Source organism: Coloeus monedula, assembly GCF_965178545.1.
Source record: "Coloeus monedula genome assembly, chromosome: 11".
Taxonomy (NCBI): domain Eukaryota; kingdom Metazoa; phylum Chordata; class Aves; order Passeriformes; family Corvidae; genus Coloeus; species Coloeus monedula.
Window position 1 is genome coordinate 3862590 of NC_138791.1, and position 22497 is coordinate 3885086.

The window sequence follows — 22497 nt, forward strand, 5'->3', positions numbered from 1 at the left end:
TAGGGAAAGATGATGCGTATCTGCCCTCCCGAATGTTCAGGGTGATTGTAACAGCTCATTATTGTCCTAAAGAGCTGTCAGTCTGGGCTCTGTGAGTGACTGGACTGTTTCCATCTCCTCAAACACTTGGTTGTGACCAGAGTATGACAAAACTAATGGATGCACAGTTCCAAGCACGCAGGAGGATTTTTGCCATGATTTGCTGTTGGCCTGGGGTGTCTTTGGCAAACTGCCTCACTCACACTGACCTGTCTCCCAGCATTTACCTGTGAGGTGGGAGCTGAGCTGGCAGCTACCTGCCCATGGCAGAAGGGTGAATCCTCACGGTGTCTCATCACAGTGTGCTTTTTTTGGAGCAGTTGTAGCAGGGTGTACCTTCAGGAGATCTTGGCGTCAGTGGAAGCCAGGCTAAGATCCTTCTGTCCCTGTCCTGCAGTTTGCTGTCACTTTGGTTTGTGGGGTCGTGTGGTAAAGAGTATCACTGAAGTGACCTCGTTTAAATATAACTCCCTTCTGAGGGTCATCCGTGGTGCAGACCCAGAAAAGCACAAGCTGGCACAACTTACACCTGGTGCTTTGCCAGAGGCAGAGGCAGGGAGCAAATCATGCTGAGTGGGGGCTGTCGGAGCCAGGGTTGCTTCCTGTGTCATTGAACCATGACCTCACGCTCTCGGAGGTTGCGCGTGGCTCAGCGGATCTGCGCCGGGCCTGGTAGCTGTCCAGTGGTATTTTTCTCCCTGTTTGATAATTTGAATATTATGTCTAAACAGTTCCCAGCTGGCAAGGGATTTTATTTTGGTGTTGGTAAGGTTGTTGATTTTAGGAGAGCTGGAGTGGGGAAGGGAAATCAAGAAGGGAAGAGCAAGAAATGCCAGGTCTGCGGGCTGCAAAAGATCACGGATGAAAGGACTGGCTGACAACAGGAACCATCTCCCTTTGCCTGCCCTCGCTGTGAAGGGGGTGTGATCTCGGTTCTCTTAGATTCGCCTTCCAGAAAGATGGAGGAAATCCTTGGGACCAGGGCGGTTATTTATCAAGAGCCATGTAAAACGTGAGCAGACAGGTACTCTTGGGCTTGAGTGGCCAAGTGAATGAACCTGTTTGGTTTGGAAATGACATTGGAGTGGATGGATTAGCAGTGGTTGCACAGGTTGCCTTCCTCAGCTTCTACATACTTGGTTTCTAAGTCTGCCAGAACCTGCTTTCCCTGGCTCCCACCTGAGCCTTCCCTGGCGGGTGGTGGACCCTGGCAAGAGCATGGACTCTCTCGGCACGGCAGCTCCCTCAGCTCCTTGGCACAGACAGCTGCCAGCAGCAGCATCTAGACTTGCCCCCTGGTGTGAGGTCTGTCATAACCTGCTCTGCCGACCTGCCTCCGGTATGGCAGTGCTGACCTTTGGAAGGGAGAACAAACAGGACTTTGTGTGCCTTTCCTTGACGAGAGCTGCTCCAACCAGGCCTGGCAGTGACTGTCTGTACTGTCCTCTGTCCCCTGAACCACTGGAGTTAAATAATCTCTCTTTGGAACAGCATGTGAGCCCCAGGTCTCCCAGCCTTGGTCTGGTGACATGGCAGCCCTCCTGCACCACTGCAGCTGGATTGGCCAGGGGAGGTTTGAGGCCATCAGGTTGTCATCTCCCTCAAGTTTTCTCCATGCTCTGCTGCAGCCTTTTTTTCTCTTTTTCTTTTTTTCTCTTTTTTTTTTTTTTGGCAAGACGGAAGTACTTCCTATTTCAAGTCCTGGCTTTGGTTATCGCCAGGAAATCCTCACCTTCTCCGCTGGTGGGAGGAAGTGGATGAAATTTTAGATTTCTGTTGAGGCAAGTGTTACTTGCGTCACTTCGCTTGATGAGGGCAGTGTTGGAGAACAGTGCCTGTCATGATTTATTGGCAAAACCTCCTCTGTTATCTACATACTTCTGAGGGCAGAGTATCCATGGTAGACCAAGAGTGGTGATTGTTTCCTTGAACGACAAAGAGCTTTTGGCAAAAATAGTTTGGATTAAGCATTAATTGCAAACTGTTGTTCGGCAGCGGTCCTTGTTGTTTATAGATGGCGGCGTTCTCACATTTCTGGCTGCACCCTGAATAGTGTCAGACAGCACAGTATGTTGGAAAGCTCTATGTTAATCAAAGCAGATATCAAATTGTTTGCCCACCACATTGACAGTTTGATTTCAGGAGTCATTTGACGCTTAAAAATTTGAACGTGGAGAAATGCAACACTTGAGTTCATTCATGCCTGAGTGTGGTCTTGTTTATCTGTGGATCCTAATCAGATGTTACACATACCCCTTCTAACCAGCAATGTTCTTCCCATGTCATATGTGTTCTTTGCCTTGTGGCTTATCATCATGTTACTTATTCAACAGGTTGTGGTGTCTGGGTGTTGTTAGAGTGAATTAACCATTTCTGGAAGCCTACCAGACAAGATCAAAATGTGGGGAGACCATCGACAAGGCAACAGAATGGGGTCTTTTCGGTAAGCACTTAAATGTACAGTTTGTTTCAGGAACTATTACGTACAATAAGCCATGGGAACTCTCTGTTCACTGTTTTGGTAGAAGTTGTGAGGTCTCTATGGAGCTAGTTGTGATTGCCAAAGGACAGGCAAGTTCATTGATGGTTTTTGCATTTCTTTGAAGTTTTTTATCTAGTTTTTAAGCAACAGCTGCTTTTAATATTTCTAGTCATTCTCCACACCACCTTTTCTAGTGATACTTAGTTTAGCTGTTGTGAGCTAAGGTGAGTGCCATATGGCTTTTGGTGTTATTTGCTGTTAACACCTGTAAGAGAAAAAAATGACTTCATAAATACTGGCACATTCATTGCACACATGATTTTATGAAAATTTTGAGAGTTTAATTCTTTCCATGAGGTTAATAAGTCCATATATCATAAAATCACAGAATGGTTTGATTGGAAGGGACCTTAAAGACTGTCTTTAAGACCATCCCAACCCCCTGCTATGGGCAGGGACACCTTCCACTATCCCAGGTTGCTCCAAGCCCTATCCAACCTGGCCTTGAACCCTTCCAGAGACGGGGCATCCAGACCTTCTCTAGGAAACCTGTACCAGGGCCTCACCATCCTCACAGGGAAGAATTTATTCCTGATATCTAATCTAAACCCACTCTCTTTCAGTCTAAACCAATTTCCCATTGTCCTACCACTACATGCACTTCCAAGAAGTCTATATCCCCATACACTCCTTCATAAGACATTTTTGAATGTCACTGCAACTGTTGTAAAGATTAATGTGCAGCTGACCTGCACAGCACAATATTTTTATTAATTTGTGTTCCTCTGGTTGTTACTGGGACCTGTGTTTTCAAGAGAGCTCTGGGTATAAAAATGAAGCCACCAAAATCTAGAATTTTCCTTTGTTCTGCATAGTTCTTTCGTCCTTTGCTCATGTGTGCACCTCAGTTCCTTGAAAATCAGCGTGATAAAGGTACTGTTCATGGCATACCTTAGGTTTCTGCCATTAGAATACTTCAAATAATTGTCTACTGTAGTGTGTTGAGAAAGCTGATGAAAATCAGTATCCTCCAGAACATGTAGTAACAGTGTTGATGAGAGTGATTGTGTTTTGTGATGATATCAGTAGTGCTGTTGTGATGATTTTTAAGTGGGTTTTATTGGCATCATTCTTTAGTGTATTGGGTGGGGAATGCTGACCTTGATCCAAATTTTAATTGGTATTTTACATGGTGGTGAAATGGACCGTGTACCTTAGGAAATCTGTGTATGCTTTGATTAATCTTGGTGAGTGATTCTCTAGTGAAACTCAGAGTACAACATGACTTGCTAAGGAAATGTCCACTGCTTTGGGTAGCATTTCGTGTTATGTTAAAATGTGCTGATACTGTATTATTCTGTTTTTTAAAAAATGCATTGGAGCCTTGCTTAGATGAAAAATCAGATTGTTCCATCTCAAAAAAAAAAAAAAAAAAAAAAAAAAAGCCCCATTGGATTTTGTAAAACTGCCTTAAGAGGAAACTTCTTCCTGGGTGTTTTTATGGAGATATTGGGAGAGCTCATAGCCTTAGTCTTGTGAACTTGGTGTAAGACAGTCTGGAGGCACGAGCACAGGGATATCTTGGATGTTGATTGTTGGCATAGTCCTGTGAGGCACCCTCAGTGTCTGAACTGATGAACTGATGGCTTTCAGAATTTGCCAGTTTGGACTCCAGCACAAGGAAGCATAAATGAGTCTTTGTAGCATGTTAATAAAGAATAAAGCCTGTTTGGTACCCTCTGCTTTCACGTGCCTCAGGATGATGTGTTGAGTTAGCTGTTTCCGTACTGCCCGGAGAGGTTAAGCTCCTGGGTTCCTCACAGGCATGTGCTGGTGATGCTAATGAGCCCACACACCAGCTGCTGGCACCTCAGACAGCTGCAGAGCTGTGTGCAGTGCAGGACTATGTGGATTGCTACCATCATTAACCCATTAATATTGCAGGTATTCCCTGTTGAGTGCTTCTGGAAATTGTGCTGAAATGGGAGCACCCAAGTTTACTTTCTCACATCTGTCGTATGCTGCCTCATCTTAAACTGCCAAACATCAATATCTTCTGCGGATCTTAGACTGTTACACAGCTCTATAAAAGTTTAGAGAAGAATGTGCTGCTGTGTAGATTTCAGACTCTTAAGCACGTTATGAATAATACTGTCTTTATTTCTACAGTGGGAGCCAAGAAGACAGGTTTGCTCCCGGGTGGAACAGGGAATATCCTCCTTCCCTTGATAGTCTTGGTCAAGAAAGACACTCTGGCAACTTCTCTGGCAGAAAATCACTTCCTTTTGATATCCAGGCACTCTCAGGCCTCCTCAATCCTCAGTTTGCCAACAGAGAGGAACCTTCTTTCAGCTATGGAGCTAGAGATGGACCACGTAGTGACTTCAGAGGTGGGGAGGGGCACCATGATTTCAGGGGCAGGGATTTCCCACCATCTGACTTCCAGGGCAGAGATGAGTCTCAGATGGATTTCAGAGGCAGGGAGCCACCCCCTTCTGAGTACAGGGGCAGGGATATGTACTCTGGAGACTTCCGGGAGAGAGAAGGGCCCCCTATGGACTTCAGGGGTGGGGATGTTCCTTCAGGGGACTTCAGGAACAGGGACATGTTCCGCATGAGCTACAGGGATAGGGAAGCACATAATATGGATTATAGGGCCAGGGACGAACCTCCATCAGACTTCAGGGGAAGGGGGTCTTATGATTTAGACTTCCGAGGTCGAGATGGGCCTCATTCAGACTTTAGGGCAAGAGACATGTCTGAGTTAGACTACAGGGGCAGAGAACATTCCTATTCAGACTTCAGAAATAGGGATGTACCTGATATGGACTTCAGGGGTGTGGGCACCTCTGATCTGGACTTCAGAAACAGGAATGCACCATCATCAGACTTCAGAAATAGGCACAGGTCCCGATCTGATCAGGATTTTAGGAGCAGAGATGTGGCTCCTCCCATGGACTTTTCAGATAGGGAAATGCCTCCCGTGGATCAAAGCCTTGTAGATTTTAGGCACAATCAATCTACTGTACCTTTAGCAGAAAGAGAGGGCTCTGGCTTAAGCACCAGCAAAAGAGATGAGTCTGCACTTAGTCTAGACAGAACTCCCTTTGGTAGCCAAAAAGGAGAATTTCAACACTCGGAAGCACCAGCCGGAGAAGAGGAATCCCTGGGACTGGGTCTTGAAGATGACACTTCGCACAATTTCCAAAATAGCCGCGGACCTCTTCCTACTCTTCAGGACCAAGAGGAGCAACCTCAGAGCTTTGCTAACAAGCAGCAACAGCAGCAGCTTTCTGGGGGGGAGCAGCAAAGATCCGATTCTGATCTTGGGTTAAAGGGTGAAGGTGACCTGGATTTCCTTGGGAGGCAAGATACAGACTACCGGAACATGGAATATTGTGATGTGGATCACCGGCTGCCAGGGCATCAGATGTTTGATTATGAACATGGCAAGTCCTTTTCAGAAGGAAAACCCAGCAAAGATTCTAGGCCCTATAAGAGCCTTCAGGTAGGTGGTTTTGTCAATTGATGTTTCTGTTAAATGTGTGTTGGCCAAAGAACGGAAGGAGTTGGGAAGGAGTCTTCATCCATATCCCATCACTTCAGTTCTATTCTAATTCGCCATCTTTCTCTGAGATTGTTCTCTGCTCCAGGTTATTTAATGGGCACCCTTTCTATCTCAGAAACACTTCTCAGGAGAAGTGCAGTTCAGAAAGTGAGAGTTGCTAAATATGTAGAACCAGATTTGGTTCAGAAAGTCCCGAAGCTGAAAATGGCCAGACAGAGGGTGTTGGGGAGAGTGGTTACAGATAAACTTATTTTGTTATTTTTCCTTGGATATTGCTTATGAGCAGTGTCAGAGAGAAGCTGCTGGCTTGGGTGGACCTGTGTACAACTGTTCTCGTACATACTTGGTTTTCCTTCAGGGTTATCTTGGAAATCTGAAGGTAGTGGTAACTACTGAGTTAATAACTGCTATTGAATTTGAGTTACTAGTATTGAATTGGAATCTCCCAGTGCTGGAAAACAGAGAGATATGATTTGCCCATTTTATTTTCCTGGAGCTAGATCTTACTATACAGGTCAGTGAGCATGTGAAGAGCTCCTCCAGAGCTCCCTGAATCTCAAACAGGGGTTAAAGCTTTGAGTCAGGCATCTTATGGGCCTTTCCCTTTGAATTTTCTCCTGGTTTATTTTGCTACTGCTTGTGTATCTTGTGAGCCAGCATCTCTCATTTATAAAACCATCTTGATTGTGTGAACTCAAGGACCAAGATTACCGGACCTGCCCCAAGTATGTGAAGCCAAGCAAGCTCATTCGACTAGGAGGAGTGCCTGAAACTGCCACAAAGGATGATGTAAGTGGGATGTTTCTCATCCAGAAACTTCTGTTGAGGGTTTCTAAAGTACCACTTTTAGGTCTGGTTAATGTATATCAGATGGTCTGTCATTTCCCCAGGGGAAAATCCAGATTTAGAAGTCACTGCAATGTTACCTGTTATCTGATTATTCTGGGTTTTTGGGGGTTCTAGAAGTGATGAGTTTTTCTGCAGTTGCATGTGGGGTGTTGATAGCTAGAAGCCTTGACTCCAGGCTCTGTGACATGCCTTACTTCATCACCGCTTTATATATACCAAATATTGTTACTACTATTTTGGGCTCAGAAGACATGTAGTGTCTAAGTGAACTTGTTTGTTCTTAGTTACTTGAAATTGCTTAAATGAGGTCTTACAAAGATGGAAAAGATATCTGCTGTTCCTGCTGGTTTTAGTAAAAAAACATAAAATGATCTAGGCTACAAGGTAAAAGTAGCTCTGTTTCCTAAAGCTTCTACTACAAATTAGGACTTTAGTTTGGGGTTTTTTTGTTTGTTTGGTGACAGTTCCAGGCATGAGAATCCCTACATGCAGCAGTTTTTGCTAGGGTTAGCTGCAGTGATCAGCTTCTGAGGCTTGATATAGGAGAACACACAGCAGGAACTTTGTCCTTCAGAGGATGGTAAGACTCAAAACAGTTGCCCTTGTACTTTGATTTTCTTAAAGGCGGTAGGACATCTTTGACCTTAAGTAAGGATCTGAGTTGAACTGTCTGGCTGAAACCAGTGTAATAAACCTTTGAACAGTTGAATTGTGGTGTAAATGGTGCTCAGTTCTTCAAACAAAACCCAAAAATACTTCTCAAAACCTGGTAACAATTCTCAGGTACTGCTGGAACTTAATTAGGAAAGTGTGTCAGTTTGTAACGGGCTTAACCTAGAAAGAATAGAACTCTTGGAGAGATGGAAATGTACATTGGCAAGTACCTTGGGTTTGGAGGTTTGATTTTGGAGATGAAGTGGATCTCATTTTTCCTGTAGATCCTCAATGCTTTCCGAGGGCCAGATGGGACACCTGTGAAGGACCTGCGACTGAAAGATTACAGCTCAGGTGAGAATGTTTCTCCAGTGCTTCCAGTTTCAAGGTGACAACAGGGTATTTTTTACACCAATATCCTCTTAAGCAATTTGCTTTAAGTCTTACATGCGCTAATTGCAGTTATTTTTTAATGAAAATGCCCTCTGAGTTTTGTAGTTTGTCCTCAAAACTGATGGCTATACTCACTGCTGCCTCAGAGGTAAAGCATGTGTCCAGCTGCCTCAGGAGAGGTGTAGGAGCAGCAGGAAGAGCACTAAGGCTGTTCTAATAGCTATCAAGAGTAAAGCCATGGGACAGCAGGTTAATTCCTCCATAGTTTTTTTTTTTAACTATTACTAAATCTTGTTTCTGAGGTGGTCTTACTGTGGAACAAATGCTGCACAAATAGTGTCCTCAGGAAACCTGTTCCATCCTAACATTTCTCCTTCCGTAACCTGAAACTGGTACCCTGCTTAGGTACGAAGACAGGTTAAAAAAAAAAGACAAAGTAAGTTTTATAAGCAAATATCCAAATACTGGTCTGGATTCTCTTCCTCATTCAAAGAATAAAGTTCTGCTGTACTTCTGATCAGTGTGTATAGGATTCTGAAGAAAGAAATATTTTACAAGGCTGCTTTGTGAGAAAGTTGTACTGGAACAAAGATGTGCGATGGTAGGAAGGGTGAGTCCTGGGGATTGGTTTGGATAATACTGGTAGGAAATACCTGGAAACTGGTATTTTATTTTAATTTTTTTTTTAAACCTAGGAGAGCAGAGGCTTCTACATTCATCAGTGCTTTTTCTTAATTTCCAGTATGGGTTGTATGTGAAGCAGCTGGACTTCTTGGTGTCAATACATTATATAAAGGCTTCCAATGTGTTTAGTAACTGGGGAGAAAAACTGGGGCAGTGGGGTATTTCTCAAGTATATTTTTGTTTCTGGAAGCCGTCAAAGGAGATTTCACAACCTTCTCAGGAACCTTTGAACTAAAGAACATCCCTGTGTCACATTATCTGGCCCAACAAACAGGGCTTAAGGGGGACAGTTAGTCTTTCTTGCTTCCTTTCCTCTTTTCTAAGCGTAGTTCAGCATGGCTGTCGTCACTCCCACAGCGCTGACTGCAACACAGTAATTGCAACATGCTGCTTTCTTGCCTGTGCTGGTGAGATTTGTCAGTTGTTGTGGGTTTTTTTCCTTCTGAAACACGTCACTTCAGTAATAAATCAACTTGAACTGGAAATTTCTTCGTAAGTCTCTTCCCATGTGTGTTATTAGGACTTACTGCCCTCACTGGAGAACTGCTGTTTCTTCCTTCCCATTCCCTTTTTCAAAGGCTGCTCAGGATGAGACTCAGGATGAGACTCAGGATGAGCGTCTGAAGTTATGTGCAGAAGCTCCGGTATCTGCAGGTGGTCACATGTGATGTGAGGGTTGCAGTTTTCTGCTGTCTCTCCAAAAGCTGCATTCTGTTTCAGGCTGTCTCTTGAGCTGCAAAGTTGGATTTTTAAAAAGTTTTTCTGGCAATTGTGGGGAGGCAAAGAATGAAGTTAAAATTAGCTCATGTTTTATGAGCTGTGTAAAGCTGTTGTTTAACCCTGTCCAGTCAACATCAGTCATTTAAGCGGTGTGGCTTTGTTCTAGGTTATGTGGAGGCTCCAAAGTCTTTGTTTTGCATTATGTCCTAAGGCTGCATTTAAACAGCTCTCTGATCCTTCTTGCACAAGATGGGTATGTCTAGGACAATAAAAGCTTCCTGAATTGTGAATACTTCTTTTAGAAATTGGGTAACTAGGAGCTGTAGTAAAATTAATCCAGCTTTTCACATTAGCTCCTCCTAGAGAAGTGTATAGAATTGAATTAATATTAACTGCTGAAAAGCTAAACCTCTTTGAAACTAGAGGCCAGTCAAGGGCTAAATGATGCTTTTGTGGTGGGGTTTGTATGTAAATATCCACAAGAATTAAAAGCAAACCTTTTGGGTTACTGATGTCTCTGGGATACACCTGCACTACTGTACCAGCTCGGTGGGACAATGGCAGCCTGGCTCAGAGGAGCATGTGCTAAGCTAGTCTGAGTGGGTTGTATATTTTTGAGTGCTGTCCAGAAATGTTAAAAATAACATTAATCATGAGTATGCATGTTGAGTGTGTTTGAGAGAAGAATGCCTGCAGCTGTGGGGGGAACAATAACAGCCGTAACAAATAACACACAATTAACTCAAAATAAGTGAGGTTTGGATCAGTTTCTCAAAAAGATAACGCTTATCATAAAGCTTATCTCAGCAGCTTCAATGTAATGATTCCACTGTATGATCTTTCACAAGACTCTTTTCTAGTTTGGGGAAAAATATGTGGTTGATTTTTCTTGGAAAAAGCAGCTCAATTTCTTTATAAAGCCCTTTTTTTTTACATACTGTGTATGTGCGAAGGAAAGTCTATTTTCACTGAAGGCTGTGCTGAGAATGGAACACTGTTCTTAATATACCTGGTGTGATTTTGGTATGCATTCAAGCTGTTGATTCTTTAGATTATTTTGTCTCTGAAGCCCACAAACTGAAATGGTGGCTAGATTTTAAACAAGGCAGTGAAAGGAGAGACCTTAAGAAGTGGCATAGTAATTCTATTTAAATCAAAGAGGCAGATATTTACAATGATAAAATGTCAAAGTCAGACTTTATAGTATTACCCTAAAAGACATTAACTTATAATTTCCATCAGTTAGATTTTTGAGCTGATGCCTGTATGTTCAGACTGAAAGTGCCAAATCCATTTTTGGGGGGAAGAGGGCTTCTTCCAGTGTGGTGCGTAAGCCTTGGCACAAATAACTGTATTAAATCTTTCAGCTTGCCTTCTCAAGCGTGTTTGGTCATGTCTGTCCAATTAACCTTTGCAAAGAACAAACCTTGAGGTGACTGTGGAGCCTTCTCAAAGACCATCGGCTGCTTTGGTGTGCAGTATGTCCTGGAGCCTTGTGTGGAGAGGCAGCGCATGGATGTCCTGTTGATCCCATAGATGCTTGCGGTGATGACTTGTCAGCAGCTCTCTGGGAAGGGGTTGTGAGCTCCCCTATCCCATCTGAAGGTGCTTATGTCTTCTTACTGGGCTCAGGGCTTTCATGTGGCTTTACACTGTGGTGTCCCCTCTGTGGAGGTGTTAGTGCAGTGTGTGACAGCACCGGCTGCTCATGGCGTGGGGTCTGTCCTCCTGTTACTGTCTGTGCTCCTGCCTCGGTGCTGACTGCCAGGGACTTGAAGCTGATGCCTTTTGACCTTTGAGGAGTCTAACATGAACACACCTTGCCCTCGTTTTGATTTTGATCATATTTTAAATTTACCTCCTGCCTGATTCTCATCAGGCTTTATTGCTGCTTCCCTGACTAATGTCAGACATAAGCCTGAGATCTCATCTTGAGGGTCTGATATGCACAGAACTTTGGCTGAGCCACACGTGTGCCCTGGAGAAGGAAGCACGTGGAGACAGCCTTATGTTAAAGGGCTGCTTATCTTAAAAGACACTGCAGTGGTGTCCAAAGTAATGAGTGAAAGCATGGAGCACACTCTGAGCCTTCTGTTCAGATTGTTCTTCTGGATGCGGCGTGCAGCGGAACAAGCTTGGAACATGTGTTTTCCAACCAGGATTCCTGTTAGTGTTGGTACCAGCAGCTGTGAAAGCTGTTCAGGGAAAGTAAGCCTGAGAAATGGCTGGCAGCCCATGAGACTTATCTAGTTCATTCCATAAGCCCATCTGGGGAACTGAGAGGAATTTTTGCTGGGCTGGGAGAGCCTGATGGAGAATGGACACTCTCACTGGGGTGGAAAGCAGCATGGCAGAGAGGAGCTCTGGAGGGACCAGGTGAGCTGGATTCCAGTCAGCAGGAGCAGTGAGATCTACCCCAGCCCCTTTATGTGCTCTCTAAATTAGTGCAGCACTTCAGAAACTGTGAGATTTGGGTTTTTTAACCCTATTCTGACCCTTCCAAATACTCACTTTTGAACCCTGGGTGGGGATGTGGGAACACAATATGGCACCCCTGAGGAGCAAAGCACCCATGGAACTGGAATGCCTGGGGCAGGTAAAAGCTTCCTGAACAGCAGTAATGCTTGGGCCAGAGCAGTGTCCACATGGATACAGGGGACTGATGCTAAAGGACAGGCTTCTTCCTGTGGTGGAGGAACACCCAAGAAATGTAGTGCCACCTAAAAACATGAGCTGCTTTGTGGCAGCTGCCTGCTCCATTTTAAAAAGCTTTTGTTTTAGCAAGTGTTATTGCCACAAACTGTTCTTTATTGCTTGCTCAGCCACCTTCTTGCCATAGCATTCATGTTCTGTTTAATTTCTCCAGACCAGCCCATTATGTGGTGCTTGGAGCTGGCTCCCCTTATGCCTCCCTGTGTTAAACTTAAAATTGCCTTGGCCGAGTCATACAAGAAACTGGATTATCTTGCTTGTTCTCTCTAAGCTCTGCCGCATTGGTGCCCTGTTAAATATTAATAAGCCCCTTAGATAAATCTTTAAAAGGTGCTGCTTTTTTTTCCCCCTCCAAGCGCAGTCTATCTTGTATATCACAACAGTGAATCATTGGTTTCAGGAATATATCAGGAAGCCTCTGGAATTCTAAATCGTATTTTTCAGTGTTATATGTTGCTAAAACTCATAATCTAAGGGTCCAGAAGTTTCCAGCTCATGATGGAAAAATTGGTGCAGTTTTTTTTTTTTGGTTGTTTTTTTTTTTTTTTAATTGGTGCACCTCTCCACTGTAGGGGTAAGTTCTCCATTTTCCATGGCTGGAGTGCATTCCAAGGCAGTGAGATCTCCTTTCCCTTGAGGCGGATGTGGCTGTGCATTTGTCAGGCCCACATATAACAGGGTTTTATCTTCCTTCCTGTGGGTGGTGTTTGGGTAGGGCTGCTCTTGGAGGCCAGAAAAGCTGGCAAGATGCTGCTCCTGCCACAGGTGCCGTCATGCTGCAGCTCCCAGCCTTAGGTAGGACTGGAGGGGTGAGCTGCTCCTCTGCAGGGGGAGTGAGTGTTTCTGGAACTGTGCCAAACAGAAACCATTTTGTTTCCTTTCTGGAGTGATGCAGTCCCCTTGGGGAAATCTCTCTGAAGGGTGGATTTGTGGCCAGCTAGTGGTTTCCCCATACAGAGGGCTTGGCACCAACCCGCTGGAGTAAGATGAGGACTAGGTCCCACAAGAACTTAGATTCTTGGGTTTGGTACAAAGAGCACACTGTGGGTTGCTGTGGGATGTCTCTAGCACACACTGTGGTGCAGAGGGCATCTGGCCTGTTGTGCTAATTATACAGAGGACAGCTTGGCTCACCATCAAGGCTGGTGCTGATGCACAATAGGACGAATAATCTCCTGTTGCTGTGCTTAGTGCTCTGCACAGTGAAGGTTGTGTGGCCCACTCTGCTGCATCAGTCATGACTCAGGCTTGCACACCTCAGACACTTGCTAAGAGCTGAGGTGACTGTCGCTGAGCTCATGAGATGCTGTAGCACACGAGGAGTTTCCCCTTGAGGTGTGGTCAGATCCTCCTGTCATCAGCAGAGTTCTGCAGACTGCTGGGCTCACCTGCCAGGACTTGTGGAAATATCTTCAGCACTGATCTGCCTGAACCAATTGATTCTAGTTTGTAGCCAGAATAGCCTGCCAAGAACCAAAAAATACACTTAGCTGGAATTAGTCCATGGCATCAACAGCAGTCCTTGCCACTTTTCCCAGCTGTGTGGGCAGTAGGCTTTTAGCTTGCCTTGCTTGGTTTCAGGGCACTAGTGCATTGTTTCTTGGAAGCAAAAGGTGTTCTTGCTCCTCTTTCCTCATTTGTGATGTGGTGGCTTAGGAAATAGGAAGTACAAATCTGGCCTAAGTCAGTGTTTGTGGTAGTGATCAACCTTGGTTCAGGGTTATAAGCCTATTCCGAAAAGGCAATGAACACATCTATCCATAAAACATGCTCACAGCCTTTTTGACATGCAGAATCCATTTTTACAAAGATGCTCATTCCTTTTGCATCTCTGGAGCAAAGCTTCATGGCTCTGCACAGTGTACTGACACTACCTTGATTGCCTTGTGCTAAGATGACAAGTCATATATCCTGGAGACCAGGTTCACGTTATCAGCATTTTAAAACCAACTTCCTGGATGGAACACCTTCCCAGGTATGCAGCTTACAGTCCTCTCTCATGGAGTTCAGTGAAAGCTCCAGCCTTCCTCAGATTCCAGGTTTCTGTACAAACATAATGCTGCGATACTTTGTCTTTAATAAAACTACAGTGTGTACAATCTTAGCATTGGGGTTTTTTCTCTCCTCTCCTTTGTGCTGGTGTATAAACTATCCTCCTTTATGAATGTTGGACAGCTGTTTGGGGCTCTGACTGTAGTAGTTCCTGTAGTTTATGGAGCTGCCAGTGTCTGCCTTTGAGGGTGTCTCAGGCAGGTCCTTTCTGTGTCTTGTTCTCCAGGATGGAGGGAGGAGGATGGACTGTAGTGCTGTATCTTTCAGAGTACAGCTCTGTTTCATTTCCTGTGGTTTCAGTGCTGTTCTCTGTCATGAATGAGTGTGTAAGAGTGTACTTCTTTACACAGAGGGACAGCAGGAAGTGACAGGCCTTTTCCCAGCAGCAGGTGGGGCTTGTAAATGCTCAGCCTTTGAAAGGAATTGGGGATAGGGCTTGTTGCAGATTGTCCTGTTTATTCTAGTACAGCTCTTCAGCTTTAGTAGCTCTGAAGACCAATTTATCTGTGCAGTAAAGAGATCTGACAAATTTATGGATGCTCAGAATCTACCAGCTGGTATTGAGAGAGCTCATGATTTTGGCTTCTGTGGTAGCATAGATAGATTGCCGCCGTCTCTGCCATACTGTGGGGGTGCCCTCCAGCTTTTCAGACTGGTTGGACAGATTAATTTCCTCTGCCCACCATAGAAGGCACTACTCTGGTGCCCATCCTCACTGCAAAGGCAGTGCCTGCTGAGTAAGCACAGGTACAGCCACTCCTGAGCATGTCCAGGAGCTCCTGTTTTCTTGGAAGCTTTGAGTGCATGACGCCTCCTAATAGTAGTCCAGTGTAATAGCACAGAGATCCAGAGAAAGCCCTGTGTTCTCCAGCATTTTCTTGTGATGAGGTATTAACTGTGGTATGGATGACCTACATCCACATCTTTCCTTGGAGGAAACAGGCAAATCTTGTGCATGGAGTCACGGGCACATTGCCAAAATCTCCCACTCATGAGGTAGATCTTCCTTTCAACCACGGAATGGCAGATTCTCTGAGAACAGGGTGCACAATCCCTGTCTCCATTACCTGAGCTCCCCAAAGGTCAGTGTGTGAGACTGCAGATTCCTTCAGGGATATAGAAATTCTTCATAATCCATACTCCATGCTGTAGTTGCCCTTGGAGCAACAGAACTTTCTTCTCTAGCATGGGTGAAACTCTGTGGAGGATTTCCTCAGCTGCACCCTGCTCTGCCAAGTGTAGTGTCCTTTGGTGAGCTGTTACATGGAGTTACTTTAATGGGAGACCATCTTCCCATCGCAGAGGAGAGGGAATATCTTTGTATTGCACCAGAGCAGCCAGGGGTTTGTCACAGTTGTTTTTGCAGAGGCAGGTGATGGTTCTCCATGGACATGAGGTGACCTAATGCCTTAAGCTTGTTGGGGCTGTGCAGGAGCACGACTGACTGCACGCTCATTCCTAGAATCAAGAAGCTGGATCGCCTCTTGGATTGGATGCCTTTGTCATGTTGCCATCCTTTCTTCTTTCCAAAACTATCTTTGCTTTGGCACAGACAGGGCTGCTGTCACTACAGGATTTTTTCGTTTGGTCTTCTAAAACTCTAGAGATATTTTTTTGTCTTCACACTGCTTACAGCCCCTCTGAGAACAACATTATGGTTTTCCTTTATTTAGATCTTTGATATAACAAACTATGGTGCAGTAACACATTACTATGTGTCAGTTGTTCAGAAGAAACTGTGTCTGTATAGAGACAGGACTTATTTTAAATCCCAAGTCTTTGATCTCTATATCTGAAGCCAAAGAACAGTAATTTTAAGGCAGGCTTTCAGGATTTTTAGCCAAACTATTGCATGCTAGCAGGGACCCTCCATTTGCTGTCAAAACTCGCTTTGCTAAAACATGTCTTTTTCAGAGGCAGAATGTTCCTTATTCCAATGCTTGCAGAGCAGCTTCCTGGAGCTCTAAATGTGTCCTTACTCCTAAGTATTAAGAGTTTGTGCCATTTTCAATGCAGAAGACAGCCGAGCATGCTTTGGGAGCATCCGTAAAGGATTGTGTATACATAGAAGCACTTAAGGGAAAGCAGAAGTCCTCTGAAATCTATGTGCATGCTGTCCTTGCGTTCTGATTTCATCCGTCGTACACAGCCTGTGGTACTGTAGGCTTGCACAGCTGAAAGGAAGTAGCTAAATAAGGTACAAGAGTCCTTTTGCACAGTTGACCTAAAACATGGGGGGAGATGAGGACATGCATGTTTTATGGCTGTGCTAGGGCCAAAATCTGGGCGAGTTCAAGTGTTCCTGTTGGAAAGATCATTTGGACAGTGTAGCTGTGCTGCAGCATGCTCAGAGGTTGTGTGGGGAAAATACCACACAAAGATTTCTTTCCTTTTTGACAGTCTATGTTGATCATATATACTTCTGCAAATCATTACTCCATTCTAATTTCTTGTGGGTCCTGAAAGTGTAGTATTGTACTAATCAGTAGGTGAAGATACCAGCATTTATATCTTCATGTGAAACCTTGCATGTGAAGTTAGGCCTCTTTGAGTCAAAAACACCATGCTGTTCTTCAGCAGTGGTTTTGCTTTGCTGGTTTGATTGCTTTGGTTTTACTGCTATGACCTGAAGAATACCAGAGAGTGTCCTGAGAGCTTTCACTCACAGGGGAGCACTGCCTATGGAACCAGTTCTTGCCATTAGGTGCCTGGCCCTATCCCTCCATCAAAATCCCAATTCCTGCCTCTGGTAACAGCACCTAAATTGTTGGCATTGTGACAGGCAGACTGTGTGAAGGTTTCGGAAACAAAAATATCCAAGTCAGCAGCTGCCACACAGAGGTGGACCAGCCTGATGGAGGAGGCAGGGAAGAGGCACAATGGTTGGTGGCAAGAGCCTCTGTAGTTGCTCCCCCTTAAGAACCAGCCTTGAGCCACTTGGTTTTGTTTCAAGTGGTGTTCTCTGGGTAATGTGATTATTGCAGATGGTGAAAAAATCAGCTGCTGTTGTGTTTTGAAGGTGTGGTGCCACTGTTCCACAGGCTTCCATTTCAGTCGCCTCCCTGCCATGGTGTAAAATGGAAGGATGCTGTGGAGGAGCTGGGGGCAGGGGGGCAGAGCAGGGGTGGTGTGCCGCCCAAGGCTGATGTTACTCTGTAGTTCTCACATCCTGAGCGTGCTTGTCAGATCCATGCAAAGCTCTGAATCTGGGGGAGGGGAAAAGTGTCAAGCCCCCACACATCTTAAGCAGTGGTTTTCAGCAAGTGGCTCCAGGCTGCTCTCTTCCTGCATCACTACTTTGGTGCTGTCTGTGCAAGGACAGCTTGTAGTGAATTCCAGAACGCTGTGTCCCTCTGCGAGCCGACCACAAGAGCTGAATGTCTGGCCTCGAGCTGCATTTTGGCAGGATATGGGGCCATGGTTATTGTTTTTGTACATGTTATTGCTGCTATGTTTATGAGTTCGGTGGGGGAGAGCAGAGGTGGGGAAAGTGCAGAAGGAGAAATGTGCTGGGCTTCCCCTTAACTGTCTCCATGTAATGCTTGGAATGGTCTTCTGGCGTATATTCCTCCGAGCGTCTGAGCTTTCGTATCTCCGTATAACATTCAGCCTTGTGCTCTCAGTTGTGTCATGCTGGATTAAATCCATGTCTAAACTACTCATTCCCTTCATGAGGAGTGGGATGTAAACGTCCTCTTATTGCAGAGCAAATAGAATGAAAACTTCTGCAATCTTGCTTTGTGTCTCTCACGAGATCTCTTACACATGAAAGTAAGATAGGGCTCTGATCTTGCCTTGCTGATTACAGCAGCTTTCAAAAATCCTCTCTGAAGGGGAATCAGGAGCCTTATGGGCTGACAAATATCATTCATGCAGCTCTTTTCTAAACAGAAGGGAAAGAAGTGACTCGAGAGTTCTGGATTTGAGTAAGGCTTTAAAATGTACCACGTGAGGCTGCACACTGTGCATGGAGTAGCAGAGGTGTCTGCCCGGAATGCAGAGCAGTCTCCCAGCAAGGGGCAGCACTGCTTCTGGAGAGCAGCTGCCTTCTGCAGAGAGGAGTTCTCCTTCATTTTCAAAATGTGATCCGGTGTGGCTGTGCTGCAGAGCAGAATGGATGCTATGGGAACAGCTGGATCAGTTTGGTTCTGTCAATCCTGCCAGCTGAAACCACACCTCTCATTCCAGGTGCCCACTTGATGTAAGAGTGTCAAGTGGCTTTAGCTGCCTTCCACCACAGATGTTGTGCTGCTGGACTGCATCTTCCACTGAGCTGAAAAGCACACAGATTGATAAATTTCCCTTTAGCATAATTATATTGACTAAAATAATATGGGAAAGGGGAATAAATTCCTCTGTGAGGTGGAAGAGGGCTAGATTCAAATTGGAGTCTTGTTATTAAAGGCAAAGGTGCAAAGTCAGGATTGTGTTGTTAGAACAGCGTGCAAAGAGCTTCCAGAATAAAATAAAAAAAAAAGATAATCAGTAGGGTTTGATGGTGAAATAGTTTTGTGTGGTCCTGTCTTTGATGTGGTAAACTACCAAAATGGTAAAGTGACAGAGAAGGAAAAACTAGAGAGTGCAGCAAATGTTCTTAGGCATTGGCTTGAGGGAGATGGGGGCTGTTTTCCAGAAGGCTGGAATGACTTGCCTGAGGGAAGCATGCATGCAGTTACCTTCCTGTGGAAGGTGAGGGGCTGAAGCAGTAGGAGCCAGATGCATGTACCTGGTTTGAAGATACCAGAGTTGAGATGTGCATCTTTAGTAGGAGGGAAGACGAGCTCTTCACCAGGACAGCTAGGTGCCTAAAATGGCACAAATCACGTGCAGACCAGCTTTCCTCTCACTCCAAACCAGCCTAAAGGGCAGCAGGAGGAGGGAGCCAAGCCCTCCCACTTCTTGTGCCCATGTAGGAGCACCTCAGCCCATGATCATCTGGAAAGTACTGTTTTGGAGTGTGGTGGCCTTGACGTGTGAAGAGTGAGGCTGTGACTTTAGGTTGTTCCTCACCGCTCCAGTTCTTGGATATAGTTTCAACATCAGGGATGGATCTTGAGTTGGTCTTAGATTCTGTAGTGTTCACTCTGCACTTTGGGACATAATATTTCAGTGCAGGTGACTGGAGTACAGTTAAATCAGTGGGTCCATTCTGCCGTGACTGAGATGACAGCTTTCCGAGGAGAGAGAGGAGTAAAGGCTCTCTAGTTTCTCGGATCTAAACTTAAAAGCTTCCACACCCTCTTGTTATGTGTGCAATGACATCTATACCAAAATGAGAAAGTTGGAGTTCTCATTCCTGCTCAGCTGTACTTTTTCATAATGCAAGGGATTGGACTTCAAAAAGTAAGCAGGTGTTGAAAGAAAAATAGCAAAGGCAAAGGAATTGCGTTAGTTCTTTCTGAAATATTGCCCAATTAAAATGCTGGCTATTCGTGTAAAATACATCTGCAGCAAGGTACTTGGAAATGATTTATCAACACTTACTTTAGAGAGTGCTGCCTCCAAGGTAGCACAAAATGTGAAACTGGCAATGGAGAGTCACTATGACTTAAAAAAAAGCAAACAGCAAACCAATTATTTCTTGCCCTAAGAAAGGGTGTGACTGTCACTGGGTTGTGTAAGGGAAAGTGGGAACACTGTACTATTAACATTCATGGTAAACTGCACAGTTAATCATCATCCAGCTAGTCCCTGGTTTCTTTCTTTTTCATTCTGAAGTAGAGGGGTGGTGGTTAGAGGGCTTGTCATTGGAGGGAAAGGGAAATTGAATATTTAATGTGGCTTTCTTTATGACAAGGCACTAACATGACTCCCGTCTGTATTTAAATGCTGTCCCCAGGTTACGACTATGGCTATGTCTGCGTGGAGTTTTCACTCTTGGAAGAGGCCATCGGATGCATGGAAGCCAACCAGGTTGCTTTACAATTCGGTCAATGCTGCTAGAAGATTTTTAATTTTTTTTTTTGGTGGGGTGGTGGAAAGCCAATGAGGTTTTTGTGAAGGAAGAGCTGTTCTTGCATAATACACAACACCACGGTTTAAATGTTGCTGTTACCAGAGTCTTGTATCAGGCTTAGAAATGCCAGTGGGAAAGAGCTGCTGGACACCAAGTGGTCTGCCCTCCTCCCTGGTGTGTGTCAGCACACTGGCTGGAGTCAGAGGCTGGTGGCTGACAGACTCCTAATGCAGGTTTTGACCCTGCTGTTTTTGTACTCACTGAAAAGCAGTCGGGAAGAGCTGTGCTGGCAGTAAATGCTTCCCCCGGCTGTTCGTGCACACACACGCACATGTGACTGTAGGTGCGTACCCTCGTGTGCAGCTCTGAGTCAACTGTGACTGGAGTGCTCCACTTTGCCATATGCCTTACGTGTGGGAGAGATGCTTAATTATGCATCTCCCCCATATCTATCCTGTCCTTTGGCAACCCGGAGCTGCAGACACAAGGACTACCCTATGTACAGTTGAGCCTGGTAAACCTGAACATTTCCAGCCCTTAAAGGACAAAATGACTGAAATCCCCAGTAACTATTCAAGAGGGGCCTTTTTTCTGAGCTGGTATTTGAAGCTAGAGCTGTTGTCCACGATACAAGAGCAAGATGCATAAAATTTGTTACATAAAACACAGATTCCCATCTCACACTGCCCTCCTTGTGCCTCGGAACCACAAGTGATGGGTCCCTCAACAGAGCCAACTAAACGATTGATCCCTCTTCCTTCACCATATCCCTTAAGTCTCCACTTTGCTGCTTTCTGCCTCCTAATTTGCCTGAGTAAGAATCCATATCAATTATCATAAGCCTTTTTACCTGAATCCTGGGTCTTGCTGTCATGGGAGGAGAGTTATGAGTCAGATTCAGAGCTGTGCATCTGCAAAAATGTACTTACAGTTAATGAGTCTTCACAGCTGGGGTTTCAAAGGTCCCACTAAGCGCTCGCATTTGCCTCTATTTTCAGTTACAGAGGTATTGCAACTTACAAAAATGTTTTACAGAAATAATTCTGTTGCTGGGAAAGAGCCTGGCACATTCCCACCAAGGTGGTGTAGAGGAGCAGAGAGAGAGAAGGCTCCAGAATTAATTATTACTTTTACCATCAGTGACAACTTTTATTTCCCCTTCAGTGTTTCTACAATTCCCAATTTATTTTGTTGTCATTGGGGAATCTATAATTATAGATGACACTCCTTTTAACCAAATGCCTCTCCATATTCTCTCACATGAAATAACGTCTTCCTACGCAAGTGCAATTTCCAAGTATCTGGGAATTTTGGAATCCCTCTGGTTCTAATTGTTGATGCCTGCTCTGCCCTTTCTCCCATTTGGAGTATATAGAATTGGGCAGGTGTTTTGACTTGATCAGGTTTGGTCCAGTGCTACTGCAGAGAGCCTGTAGGCACCAATCCTTAAACTGAATTGAGTGCCTGCAGGTGCCCAGTAAATCACTGCACACACATGCATGGGAAGAAGCTCTGGCTGGTGTTCCACTGCTGCTTACACTGACCTCCCCAGCGGCCGTTACAGCAGCCATTCAGGCTGGGGAATGTTTTCCTGTGGCTCCCTTCCAAAATTCAGGCAGGGTGCTGCCAGAGCCCTCCTAGCGACAGGAGTTGACGTCCCAGCCATGCACACCTGGCATGTGCTAAAAACAGACAGGGTATGAAAGTCTTGCAGTTTTCTTCCTGCTGTACCTGGCTCTGTGTGTGTGCAGAGGAAAGCTGGAAGATGGAGTACTTGGAAGGGTTCATCTCCCAAGCCTCCATATGCCTATCTTCATCATACTTTAGTAGACCTACAGTAGTGAGTAACTAATGAAGTTAGAAATGTGGGGTTTGGGATGACCCAAGCTATATGCATTTGGTCAGGAGAGCTGTAACTTCTGGATTGCCCCATATAGATTAATTTGTCTAATCTGCTTTTGATTGAACATGAAAAAGACCCCTTCTAATTACCTAAATCAAAAAACCCAGCAAGATTTGTACCTGACATACTGCAAGGGAAATAGGTGACTTTTAAATTCTCAGTAAGAGACAAATAGAGATCTTCAGAAAGGGAGTTACGAATTGTCCCTAGAGAACAGATATTTCACTTCAATGACTTCCAGGGTAGAGTTGCAAGATCATCTCCTTGGACTGAGAGTCTGCATTTTTGCAAGCTGCAAAACCAAAAACCTGTGTTAGCTAAGACACAGATTCTTTGATAGTTCATTATTTTCAGAAGGTTATCAACTGTCCCTGTCAAATTCAGTCACTTGTGAGAACATAAATAGCAAGTGACATGCTGGTCCCTCACTAGTCAACCTGCCTCTTTCTCCGGCATCTGCAGGCTGGGAATAAATAGCTTGTGCA

General features: G+C 44.8%; 1 protein-coding gene across 1 annotated transcript in view; it reads left to right on the forward strand.

The window, feature by feature from the left end:
* The window catches only part of RBM6 (RNA binding motif protein 6), a 57796-nt gene that overhangs the window by 2028 nt on the left and 33271 nt on the right, over positions 1 to 22497 (forward strand). Inside the window, exons 2-6 of the mRNA XM_082289119.1 lie at positions 2373 to 2482; positions 4691 to 6029; positions 6789 to 6878; positions 7877 to 7946; positions 19993 to 20066. Coding sequence (XP_082145245.1) covers positions 2439 to 2482; positions 4691 to 6029; positions 6789 to 6878; positions 7877 to 7946; positions 19993 to 20066 — 1617 coding nt within the window. The 5' untranslated portion in view covers positions 2373 to 2438. The remainder of the gene's footprint in view (positions 1 to 2372; positions 2483 to 4690; positions 6030 to 6788; positions 6879 to 7876; positions 7947 to 19992; positions 20067 to 22497) is intronic.